Source organism: Balaenoptera ricei, chromosome 2 (genome assembly GCF_028023285.1).
Source record: "Balaenoptera ricei isolate mBalRic1 chromosome 2, mBalRic1.hap2, whole genome shotgun sequence".
Classification (NCBI taxonomy): domain Eukaryota; kingdom Metazoa; phylum Chordata; class Mammalia; order Artiodactyla; family Balaenopteridae; genus Balaenoptera; species Balaenoptera ricei.
The window spans coordinates 10447026-10460704 of NC_082640.1; the positions used below are offsets into that span (position 1 = coordinate 10447026).

Sequence of the window (13679 nt, forward strand, 5' to 3'; positions counted from 1 at the left end):
CAGGTGTGAAACAGTCATGTGCTGTGCTCTGAAGACTAGATTATATTCTAAACATTTTTCGATTTTGGAAATCACTATCTTTTGCTTCTTTGGCTTGGATGTTGCTATCACATTATAGATTTTTATGATTGAAGAAAACCCCTCTTTGAGAAGGAATATAGTTTAACAATCATACTGTTTATTTGCAACAGTTACCTAGGTTTTGTTGGATGGGCCAATATGAGTGGAGGATACCAAGCTCTTTTATCAAAGTTTTAGCATCAGATACTCTGGGCAAAGCTAATTTTTTATGCTTTTTGAAAGAAGAGATAATTAAACTTCCCAAACTTAAAAATCTTACAAATCTATTTGTAAGAGAGAGGACAGTTACAGTTACAGGAGTTCATTCACCAAATGTTTACTGAGACCTATTCTATGTACTTATCTGCTGGGATACAAAGGTGAACAAACCAGGGGCACTGCCCTTCAGGGGCTCACAGTGTTGTCAGTGGAGAGAGTAAGGCAGAGAGAGGGTCCCATGCAGAATGAACAACTTTCTCACCGGACCCAGCAGCCACTGTGAAGATAGGAGGGCTGATTTATGATGATTCTAAAATCAAAATGAATCAGAGCAACAGGGGAGCCTGAAGGCTCGGAGCTGTTCTCAACTAAGAGTTTTCAACCACTCTCAGGAAACAGGAAGGTATGTTTTTTTCTTTTAATGGCTAAATTTACTAATGAAAGTCACCTCAAAGAGAGTTTATTGAATCCACTAAGAAGTCACTTAAATTCAAATTTAAGAGCTGAGTCATGAGACCTGGTAACCCTGACTATAGAATTCTCTCAGCACTTAGAAGCCTGGCACCAAGGGCCAACAGTTTAACATTACAGGTTTTGATTGAATTTAGTTTTAATTTCTACAGGACTCTAGATGTTAATATATTTAGTCTATTCTACTGCCAACAATTCATTTAAAATTCAATCTATCTAAAAAGGTCATCATTTTTTTTGCACAGCATTAGGAATGTTCTATATTGAATACTTTTATCCATCTTAATGAGTTGGAAAAGGTGAAGTGGAAAAATACAAATAGCTTTAAAATGCTGCATAAATATCATGCAAAACTGGAACTGCAAAGGGCCTTTTTACAAGTTAAAACTCCATTTGAGTTAGGCATGTGTTTCAGACCATAAATCATGAGATTTCAGCTGACAAAATTCATTTTTGTGAGAATCTGAAAGAAAATGGTGCGAATAAAAAACATATCTTTGTAATGCTCAGGAATTCCCCTTACTAAATACTAAAGTAAATACGGATTACTGGATATGTAGGACACTCCGTATAAGATAAACACTTTGAAAATTTCTTTAAGTTGTTACAGGCCTAACTTTTCTTTTTTTAAATTAATTTTTATTGGAGTATAGTTGATTTACAATGTTGTGTTAGTTTCTGCTATACAGCAAAGTGAATCAGTTATAAGAAAGACAAATATCATATGACATTGTTTATATGTGGAATCTAAAAAAATGGTACAAACGAACTTATTTACAAAACAGAAACAGAGTCACAGATGTGGAAAACAAACTTATCGTTACCAACGGGGAAATCGGAGGGGGGGGGATAAATTGGGAGATGGGAACTGACATATACACACTACTATATACAAGAGAGATAACTAACAGGCCTAACTTTTCATCTGAACATATGAAAATTCTGTCCCCCACTTCCCGCAGCTAATATAAATTTCTTGGCAAGTGTGGCATTTCAGTCTACGCCTATGGAATAGCTGATAGCAGTTACTCTTGAGTGGTCAATCTGAGTACTTCATTGCCTTAGCTTGATTCTTCCTCTCCATCCTTCCCCAGTGATACATTTAGTGTACTCCCAGGACCTGGTCCTGTTTATCTCCTTATCCCCATCTTGTTTGTAATGCTCTGAGGATATCTGAGAAGTAAATGCATCCTTTCTCCAAGAAGCCACCTATTTTACTTCCATATTCAAAACAGGTTATGATTTTGTACTTCATTCTTTAAGGCAGGGGTCCCCGACCCCCAGGAGGAACCAGGCCGCACAGCAGGAGGTGAGCGGCGGGCGAGCGAGCGAAGCTTCATCTGCCTCTCCCCAACGCTCGCATTACCGCCTGAGCCATCCTCCCCCCGCCCCCCATCCATGGAAAAACTGTCTTCCACGAAACCAGTCCCTGGTGCCAAAAAGGCCGGGGACCGCTGCTTTAAGGGATTAAATAAGCTAAGATCTCACAGGCTCTCAAATCTGATACATAAACACACCAATATCCAAACACCTATAGTGTGAGTCTAGTAATAACATTTCACTCCGGATAAATTTCAAGTTTACAACAAAAGCAGATTTGAGAATTAGGAAAATAAAGAAAAACAGAATCCTACTGAAATCATTATGATTCTCGACAGCTTTTTGACTATATCTGGTGGTGATAAAATAGAGAAAATATAAAAGTCTGTTTTCTAGACTCATCCATTCCATCCTTTTTTGGATAAATCTTCAAGATATATTTTTCTTGAATTTCTTAAAAGAAACCTTTATGAGAGCAAAGTGTTTAATTCTGCTGAAGAAGGAAACCGTTATGACTTTATCAATTTTCTTCCCCTATTTCAAGCTAGAGATTCTATAACATGAAAAGCCATGATATTTTCAATCACTGTAAAATGTAATTCTCAGTACATCCACCATAAGTATGAATTTTTTCCTTGAAAATTACATGAAAACATTACTTTCGTTTTTCCAAGGGCCCAGTTATCCAGACCAGCTTTTTCCAAAATGGTGGCACAGGTGTCAGGGCTCAGTGGAGGTTCTTCACACCACTTGTAACAGAGAACATGGTACCTTTGAACGGGAGAGAGGGCTGGTTAGTATTTCATAAAAGTTCAACGTCTCAGGAGCCTGGTGGGCTTCTTAGAACAACTCTGCAGTAAACTGAATTCCAGACTGACTACTTGTGTAATTTGAGCATTGTTTTTCACTTCAGTGATGCTTTTCAACACAACACTAAAATCCCGTACAAAACTCTGTCGTTCAAAAAAAAATTAACTGGATATTTTTTAAAAAGCAACCTTTCTCTGGTCACTGAAAGCAGAAGGACCGCAGCGGCAGAAGCAGAGGGAAAGATTTCATTCATTTTTTTCATCTTCACAAAAACACTGGGAGCTGATCTTCAAATTGGGTGAAGGAGTTTAATTCTACACAAACTTCCCACATTACAGCAACAGTTGAGGGGAGGAAGTGAGTAAGGGGTTAATGCAGGAGGGAAATGAGAGAGGAGAAGATGTTCACTGACCATCCGCCTGTGTTCTAGATGCCATCTCCTCCTGTCCCTCCTCCTCTTTTCTTCTGTATATTTTCAATCCCCTTTCTCTCTCCTGCCTTGTCACATTTAGCGCAAAACAATCCCCCTAAGTGCCTCTCCTCTGAAATGATTCCATATCCCCCACTGGCTTTGTAGACAAGTAGAAAGATGGTTTAGAATAACTGTCTCCATTTCCCTACTTCCCATCGCTCCTCAGCTCCTGGGATCTTATTTAATCGCATATGATCTTTTAGTGATGAAGCCTTAGCGGATTGTTTTCCATCCTAATCCTAAGTGTTCTTTCTGTAGTTCTCCATCTTGAGAGAGTGTCCCTGAAGTTCCCATCCCACCCTGCGCACCCCCACCCCATTTCTCCTCCTCCTTTTCACTCTCCTCGACTTGCTGCTTAAATGCTAGGGCTCTACAGTGTTCTGTTTCTTTCTAGGCTCTCTCCACGCGTCTCGTCTACATGCACGACTCTGACTGTTCCCTGTATGTGATGATTGCTATATATACATCCTCAGCCCTATTTCCATAAACTGGGAACACGTTACTTCTGACTGCCTACCCTACATCCCCACCTGCTTATCCCACAGACACTCCAGACTCAGCAAAATGCATCACCTTTTCTTTCCTATCTCTGTGAATGACGTCACCCCTTCTTAAGGTACTAAAGCTAGAAATCTGTGCATCATCCTAGATTCTTTCCTCTTCTTCCCTCGGTGTATCCAACAAGCTTAGACGTCGCTCTGAAATCCCCATCTTTTTCTCTAGTCCTACTGCCCTTACCTTAAACCACCTCCTCTCACCCTGACACCTGCTGCCACCGCCTGACTGGCTATGTGCGTCTTCACACCCTCCTCCCCGCTTCCTAGCCGACGTCCACAGCTCTGTCTGAATTACCTTAATAAAATGAAAATCTGATCAAGTCCTTTCCTGACTTGAAAGTCTCCGAGAATTTCCCAAGTTCTAAGCTGGGATGGCAAAAGCAGGTGCTTTCAAAGGCTGGGCAGGCCACGTGAATATGTGAGCCGGGAAGCGTGACAATGTGGGAAATGCAGAAGTCACACCTGCTGAAAGGCAGTCTTTAAAACTGGTTGCCACGTATGATGACGAGTCTGCATGCTCCCTCCTGCTCTGTATCCCCGCCCACCTTGCTAGCCTCACCCTTGGCCACTTTCCACGGACATCCTGAGCTCCAGGCATGAAAGCTATTCACAGTTATGCCAAAGGGCCACGCCTGCTCATGGCTCGATGCTTTTGGATGTGCCATCCTCTATGCCTGTATGTCCTTCCATCCTCACTCCTTGTTCCCTCAAAGGAGATCTGCTCTTTCAATATTCTAGAAACGCTCCCTAACAAATCTTCAGCGAATAGACCACTGGACTAACGTTCTACTTCCCTGTGTACGACGCACCGGCTGACGTCCACTGCACGCTTGGGGTACGTGGGCAGCAGCTTTGCCTAGTGTGCCTGGGCGCTTCTGCTCCCACCAGGGGAGCTGTGTTTGCTGCCAAACCTGGTCATTCACTTGGTGAGGAGTTACTCAAATAAATATCAGATGAACTGATGAAACATGAGTGAGGAAAGCCGGAGGGCTGTTTCTCGAAAAGTGCATCAAATGCTTTGGTAAGACCTTCTAAAGAAGTACTTATTCTAAAAAAACTATGGAATTAAACATGGATGAAGCCATTACAGAAGTTGGAGCAGAATCATAAGAATCAAGAAATATTTAGCCCTGTGATTGTTTCAGGAGTTATCTTTAGCTTCTTGCTTCACCTCAAGAAATATGAATGGAAATCATACATAAGGGATTATGAATCGTTTACATAAGAAAGAGTCAATAAACTCTGATTAGTGGACTTTATTCAAAGAAAAAAATAAGCCTATATCAAAAGATTGAAAAATGAATACATGTTGATGTTCTAATATATATAGTATGTATTTACATATTACTTTTATGATTATCTGCTTTCTCTGAATTTCTACTATAATCTAAGAAGTCTCCCCCTTTTCTCCTCACTCCCACCAGCTCTACTTCATGCTCCCAGACCTGCACACTTTTAGCAAAAATATCCACTCTTTTTCATTCGTGTAACAAATACTTATTGAACACCTAGCGTGTGCCAGGCACCCTGCTAAGCGCTGGGGACACAGCAGTGAACACGGCAGACCAACACCCTGGCCTCCTGGAGTTTATGTTACATCGTATGATAATGTAGATAATCAGATCCCTGTTCCCACAACTAGTCTAGACTGTGAGTTTCTTAACGTCAGAGGTTCTTTTATGAATCTTTGGGTTAAGATTTGAGTTAATCTTTTGTTCAAGGACTGGAACATAGTGGGTGTGCAATTAAATGCTTGTTGAGTGACTCACGGACTGTCTCTGGGACTTGCTGTGGAAATAAACATCTAGGCGCACCAGATGAGCTTATGGAGGAAAGCCCCAGACCTGTGCTTTGTTGTGCCTCTTGTTTTAAATACAACATACTGACTCTGCTTTGCCTTTTATGGGTTCGCTTCACGGTGTACATTGTGGTATTTTAGACCACAGCATGGTAGGTAGTAAGTAATTTGGGGAGTTTGAGGCTGAGGCAAAAATAATAATGAAAATAATTATAGCTGATATGTATTGTCGACATTTGGCTCCATCTACAAACTTCATATGTATTACTTCATTTAATGTTTATAACCACCTATAAAGTAGATATTGATACTATTATCATCATCCTTATTTGCAGATGGGAAGATTGAAGATCGAACGTTACTGAACAAAGTCACACATTTAGTAAGTGGCAGAATTGGGATTCAAACCTGGGTTTTCTGATTTCAAAGCATGTGTACTTACCTCCTTCACTACACTACTTCCTTTGCTAAGTTCTGTTTGTTTTAGAGCTCTGACAGCCAAACCATTGTGTATAGGTGCCTGGTGGGAAAATAGAGCCAACTTCAGTGGCTTCTTAGTATAAGGGTTCATTTGAAATAACTACAGTAAAAACCCAGTGTCTTGTGCAAAGTAAGTTCATGTTATGTGTCTTCCTTTAGGATTACTTCTTTGTCACAAAACAGAAGAGTTTATCTACAACAGAATGGACAAAGGGTCTGATGAATTTTGCATCTTTCAAGGAGGGTTAGTCAAAGGCTAAGCCAGACAGAGGAGGGTTATTTAGTCCTATTTACACCTCCACAGGGCCTTTGCAAATTGTCCTGCCTTCCTAAGGGTCTACGCCAATTCGGATGACAGTTTTCAACTTAGTGACAGAGAAAAGCCTTAGCCTTTTATTTCTGGAGCTTCCTAGATTCAGAACAGTTATTCACATGTTCTCCATAAACTTAGTTTTTTCCCCTCTTCATTTATCATGTAGTAATTTGCTATTCTATAATAGCATGGGACTTGGAAGCATATTTAAAAATTTATTCTCACCTCTGACCTTCCAAATAAGTTACTTTCAAGTACAACATCATCAAGAAAATAAGCTCAGCTCTTCTACGGGCCATACTGTAAAACCATAGATAGTTTTGAAACTACTAGTTTGGTCTAGCATTTAAGGCTCTCTCTTCATAACTTTACCTGATCGGTTTTCCCACCTGATCCCATCTTTATAATGTCTGTCACGTCAGTAACACATAGTGCGCAGCCAGTCTAATCCAAGTCCCTCTCGTTTTCGGAACACCAACCTGAACACCAAGAAAGCCCCTTCCTGTCTTCTCCATAAACTATGCCCACCATCAGATCCCCGTTTAGCACTCTTTCTTGATATTCTCTCTTATCAGCCTTCTTGGAGATCATCTTTCTCTTCCCTGAACTCTTACACTATGTACCATCCCTTTGGATCTTGGTATTTATTACCCTGCATTGTTCATTAACCTCCTATGTCTACAGCTCTGAGAATCCTAACTGGATTGTTAACTCTTGAGGATCAAGCAAGCTTTAAAACTCAGTGTCTTCCACAGTATAGCACAGTGACTTGTATATAAAAAAAAGTCACTGAAATTTAAGGGTACTTATATTAAGATTATATTAACGTTACCTACATTGATAGTTAAGCAAGTTAAAGATGAACTCTTCTAAAAAATGAAAAGCATAATAATAAGGTCAAATTTTAATTTGAAATTTGAAACTCAAGAATGTTTGGGTTACCTGCTTTCATGTACAGAATGGAGAATTTACCTACTGGCCAATAAGAAATTCCAGTATTTTTTATTTCTTAAGTTTTGAATATAAAATTGGGTCTGCTCTGTGAGAAGTAAAGTCAATGATTAAATGTTGGCTGTACTTCTGAACTCTAAACCTTGAAGTTTTTAAGTCTGTCTTAAACTACTATAGAAGAGCTGCCAATACGAAAGTCACTATATTTATGTAATTTTCCTCTCCATCATGAAAACGTGGTAGGGTTTTCTTTCTATCAAGGCAGTTCAAATGAATACCTTTCTTTTCTTTCTTAGGTCTCTAAAGAAAAAAAAATCAAAAATTACCATGAATTGTTGAAAATATGAAAACTTGCAAAAAGAATTAGAATTCTCATTTCATTTAGAAAGGGTCTTGGTTACCGCAAGTAAAAGAATGTTTGACACAGACAAGACGATGGTTTGTGGTTTATTTTGTGATTGCACAGTTCATTGTGCAATCACAAAACTTTGTTTTATTCTTAATATTACTTTGTACACTCTTTAAAAAAGGCAGAGAATGTTACCTATGGAGACTTCCTCAAATGCTAGGCTTTACCTGAAAATTGTAATAGACTTCACTTTTGAAAACTGAAACTTCAAGTTTAACGGCTAAGAGAAATCATCAAATTGATAAATATCAGAAACATGGGCATTTCAAGCATTAAATATATAAGATATTGAACCTCTATAGCACCACTAGTGTGTTACTTGATCATATACATTTAATACATAACTTAATTCACTTTACATTAATCTCAAACATTGAGAAGGACTCCTAAAACCTAATTGCTTCTGTATGTCTTCTAAATCCCCTTTAGAGACTATCTCACTCGATCCTCATTACAACTCTATCAGGCAGTCATGAGGAAAATGAGGTTTCCTGGAGGCCAGGGTTTCTCAGCCTTGACACTGTTAATATCTTAGGCTGGATAATTCATTGTTGGGGGCGGGGAGGTTGTCCTGTGCATTTTAGGATGTTTAGCAGCATCTCTGGTCTCCACACACTAGATGCCACCAGCACCCTGCCCTCCCACCAGTTGTGACAACCGAAAATGTCTCCACACATTAACATGTTTTTTGAGGGTCAAAATCTCCCCTCACTGGCAATCACCGGTACCGGCCCATGGTCACACAGCAAGTGGCAGAGCTAAGATAAGAACCGGCTCCCCCAGCTCCTCAGAACAGAACCTCAGGCCCCTCTGTCATCCTGTCTCTGACCTGGATCTCTCAGCTGACAACAGAAATTTCCAGCCCCAGTTAAGAGTTAACCTTCTCTTTTGACACACAATCATTTTCATGAACAAAATGCCTCCTTTCTAGAACCCCTGAGTAATTCTCTTTCTGTTTCCTATCATTCTTCTCAAGAATTTTTACTGTACATGGAAACTAAAAACAAGTCCACATACCGCTTTATAAAGTTGGCAAAAAGTATCCGATGTGAGTATCCCAGCCTTCGAATTCTTGCTGTTTCCAGAATGCCTGTGTAGCGAAGCTGGAGCAGGACTTTCTCTTTGTCGTATTTTCTTGCCTGACGTTCATTGTTTGGTTTGATGCAGCGGACAAAGTGAGGTTGGCCGACCACCATTTTAGATAACAAATCCATCAGAGAATACTATAATATGCAACAAAAATAAAATTCCCAGCGTAGCATTCAGAAACTTATGAGCTCGCAGGTCTTTCTTTTAATTATAAGAATAAAATCTGAAAACTGAGAGTTACACAGTAATTCACAATGAGGGATATATGTGTTAATAAATATTTTCTTCATAGTATATTTTAAAAAATACATATTTACTCATAAAAATGTAGAGGCAATAACTAGGAACTTAGCTATTAAAAGGTTGCCTGTGAATTCTTAAGGCAACTTTAATTAATAGACGAAATTATTTTTGATATAGCTTATTTGGAAGTAATTATATCCTCTCAGGGAAACTGGCCAAATTACAATATTTAGCACACAATCTGGTTTCCTCCTTATACTATTAATTTCCCTGTCTAGTTCTTTTTTTGTAGAAAGTACGAAAGTAAACACTTTAATCCCTCTCAGTATCATCTCCTAGTTTAAAATAAGGACTGACAAGTTAATGCATTTTACTCTGTAAGACACAGTTATAAAAATAAGCAAATCCACTTAAGTACTCTAATCTGCTCTAGTTTGATAATGTTCTTATTTTAGAAATATTTTAATCACATAGATATGAAAACCGTCTTCTGCAGCAATACCTTATTAAAACAGCAGCCAATTGCTGGACAACCAAGTATAACACAGTAGGATAATCATGGTTCAACTAAAATGGAATCCCAACAAACCAGTATGTCAAAGACCGGGATTACACTTGTTGGCAAGGTAATGAGTGTATGAACATACACAGCTGTTGATGGCTGAATCTCCTTTACTGATGGAAATATAAAGCCTGGGTTACAAAGCCAGTGCAAACCAAATCCTGGAATTGGGCAACTGACAAAGCACTGGGTTTGCATAGCTTCCTCTTGGGCACCGACACTCAGCTGTGAGCTTCTTCAGACAGCTGGGGTCTGCCACTTTGGGGCCCTTTTCATAACATTTATCTGTGAGTCATCACTGCAGACATCTGCCAGACACTAGAGATAGAAAGGTGATCGATGTGTCTGCTGGCAGGCCGAGCAAGAGCCCCTGCAATTTAGGCACTGGTGTTTCTTAGGGACCAAGGCAGAGTATTATATCACGTTCATCCTCCTCTGCAGGATGAAACATAACTTAAAATATGGTACATACTACACGGAATTACCTTCTATCCCTTTTCACCACAGCCCGAGGTGTAAAACGACTTTATGAATGCGTGGCTTGAACATACACATACTGTTTGATGCCAACAACAGTGGTATGATAATGGTCTTGGATGACTCACTTAAAGATGAAAATAATCTGGCTGTAAATACTTTCAGTCCTTCAGCTGTGCTGCAGCCTGCTGTAAGGTGGATGTACCAGCAGCAAACGAGATATTAAGCATATAAATGCACTAGGTGCTACTCAAAGATGTTAAGCACACACTGTCTGCTACGAGCTTAGGACCTGAGAAATATTTAATAAAGCTACCCAGTTATTTTTAAAAGTATTTCATGACTCTGTTAGGGAACTGGATTTATTCACTGAACACGTAGTAAATTTAACCCCATTTCCTCCCCTTCTCCCACATTACATGATATTAATAAATTTCTAAATTTTAGGTGGTATTTTATTCATTTTCATTGGCTGGTTAGTATGATTTTATCAGAAGAGATAAACAAGAACTTGAACCAATAATGAAGGCAGGGTTATCTAGAGTTTGTTCTCCAGGGCACAGAGAGAATCAAGTGCTTCTTTTCTTTCCTATCTCTCTCCTACCTTGCCCAAGGGAGAAAGGTCACCTAGGTCCTATGCTAAGGACACAGTGACTCACTTCCTTGGCATGTTACTGGTATTTCCTTGGTGTCCCTTCTCTTTGTCCCATGCCTACACCAGTTCTGTTTTTCTTTTGCGGCGTTCAGCTCGTCTAGGTACAGGGAGATGTGGAATGGAGACGGATGCTCGACCTTGTCTCATCCGTCCACCTTAAGATCATTCAGGGGTGGGAAGGAGGACTGATGGTTTTCATACCATTGAATTTCAAACCCTTTTAGGCTTTATTCTAGTGAAAACGTGTTTGATTCTATGGACAAATTTTAACCAAGCTACAGACCGCCATTAAGATTGACCTAGTATACAATAATTTTATCGATAAAATACCAAAGTAAAACAACCCATAGGTTTTTGAGAATGCACTGTAATATATCGCGTATCTAACACACAGTAAATGAAATACAACACAAATTCTCTTTTGCTAATAGCACTCTGATATTTGTTACTTACTTTTAATCTGTAACTCCCATTTAGAATAAATAACATGCCTAAGCACAACACAACATAATTTAATATCTTACTCTGAAATACGATGCAACTGTTTGTGTTTTCATGTTGGTTGTCTCTCTGGTGTGATGGGTGGCTTCTCCAGTTTCCCCCTAGGACCAAGAAAGACAGCGATACTTCAGCACCTATTGTACTTGATGCTCTACAGGGAGCACGTGGAATTTTCCTTAGTCTATGCCTTCACATACATAAAATAACAAAATGTTGAATTTTTATTTTAAGGTAATTGTTTTGCCAGTCTCATTGGGATTTTAATCAGTTTTGCATGGAATGTGAGTATCTCTGACCTTAGCTAATACATTTTTAGTTGGTCTTAGAGTAACATTAAAACTAGCTATAAATGAAGAGTTAGGAATATATCAGAAATGCATGATTATCTTAGTGACTAGCGGTAATATGAACATAACATAAATATCTGTTTAAGTAGAAAAGAAAGATCAAAGGGAGAAAACGAAGGGAAAGGCTGTTTACTCTTATCATACAAATACTTCCATTGTAAAGGTTAGATTCTTAGACTCACTGTCATGAAAAATACGTTTCCTTACCTTTGTCAGGTTGATTGATCTTTCTGAAGTCCTCATTTGATAGTTTATTATGTTTTTAGTTTTAGAATATGGCAGATTACCTATGGGAACGTAGATAAAGTTAATACACCTTTTAGAATCCTTAATGGTAGAAGATTTCCTCCATTTACTTCAATGTTAAAATAAGCATTGTTGGCCCTGCAATATTCATACTCACATGCTTGGTTAACTAGTTATTGAGACACTTAAAAATAAAATAATATTACTTGAAAATGTATAACAAATTTTAAATTCAGCAAAACACTCCAGCTTAGAGAATAGAAAAAGGAGAGGTAAGTGTTGGATTTCCGTTTAATTGCTACAAGATATGGGGTGATTAGGATAAAGGGAGCAATTTGCTTCTTTTTGTGTGTGTGCTAAATAGCATCTGAGACTTTCTTTAATGCAAATGTAAGCTTTACAATGGGCCTTAAAAATCATATGGATCATTAATTCACATGAAGTGGTTATAAGCAAATCAAGTGTGGTTGAGGGCAAAGGACATTTTCAACCTAACATTCAGAAATATGTGCCTGGTGCTAGGGCTCTATAATGGTACACAACCCAAGGCTGTGAAAAATCACAGTGTAGTGAGAAAGATTACGTCCTTTGAAGCCAGGAAGACCTGGGTTTGCATACCAGCCGTAGTGTTTAAACTGTGGATCATCTACTTAGTCTCTGAGTCACAGTGTGTGTCCAGAAAATGCGGATAATTATGCCTACCTCACAGGATTTTGATGACAGGTGACAGTATGTCTAGCCCGTGGTGCCTGGAAATGTCAGTTCTCTTTCACTCGTTGCCCACCTCCCACCAAGCACAATACACCAACCAACCCACAAGCCAAGAGTTTATCATCCTAGTAGGAATGTTCAAAATATCTCCAGAATTCCATATCACTTCAGAAAGATTGTTTCTCGATCATTCTTGCAGGCAATGGGGCTACATATTTTGGCAAATCCTTCACATTTTTTTTGTGGCTGCAGAAGGCTGGCTCAGAGATGAGGGTGCAGGAAGAAGCCCTGCCTGGGGCGCGGCTGGCAGCGCCCTGTTCTGCTCTCGTCCCCTTTCCCTCATCACCCCAGGAAAAGTGCTGGGGAGGAGGTGTGACTTTTGTGCGGGGCTGAAACTGCATTCGGCACGGCTCCCTCTTGAAATGTGACTCTTGCTGAACAGAGCTGAGTGGAGAGAGACAGTAACTGATGATCGTCAGAGGGGGAGCTTCAGGAAGTATGCTTACTATTCTTTTTCTTTCTTTCTTTCTTTCTTTTTTAGGATTACCAGGGAAAGTTTTAGAAAAATAATTTAATTGGGGGGAAAAGTGACCATAGACTTGGAGATTTCTTGGAAGCATGATGAACATACAAAGTGCTAGAAGCACATTAATTAGGATAGACCCTTTGCTTAATAGATATCATTACTTAATATTAACCAAATATAAAGTAAAATTTTAAGTCTATCTGAAAATCAAACAACTAGAGGAAATTTAAAGATTACTAATTTCCCTTTAACAAAATTTACACACTAACCATAAAATTATTTAACAACAAAATAAGTGAGAGCCTTTCAAAAACTCATTTATGCATATCAGCAAGAACTAAAATTAGTATAGATCTTAATTTCAGAAAAATATATCCTCTTTGTATCTATAGTTGACCTGACGAACGAACCCGTGATAAAACAAACTAGAGATTTGAGCTGCCAGGAATTCTGATGTATTTT

General features: G+C 39.0%; 1 protein-coding gene across 1 annotated transcript in view; it reads right to left on the reverse strand.

Annotated features, from left to right (window-relative positions):
• The window catches only part of MYO3A (myosin IIIA), a 184318-nt gene that overhangs the window by 37833 nt on the left and 132806 nt on the right, over positions 1-13679 (reverse strand). The window contains exons 23-26 of the mRNA XM_059909139.1: positions 11942-12021; positions 11411-11488; positions 8878-9083; positions 2730-2841 (exon numbers count right to left, since the gene is read on the reverse strand). Of these exons, the coding sequence (XP_059765122.1) occupies positions 2730-2841; positions 8878-9083; positions 11411-11488; positions 11942-12021 (476 nt within the window). The remainder of the gene's footprint in view (positions 1-2729; positions 2842-8877; positions 9084-11410; positions 11489-11941; positions 12022-13679) is intronic.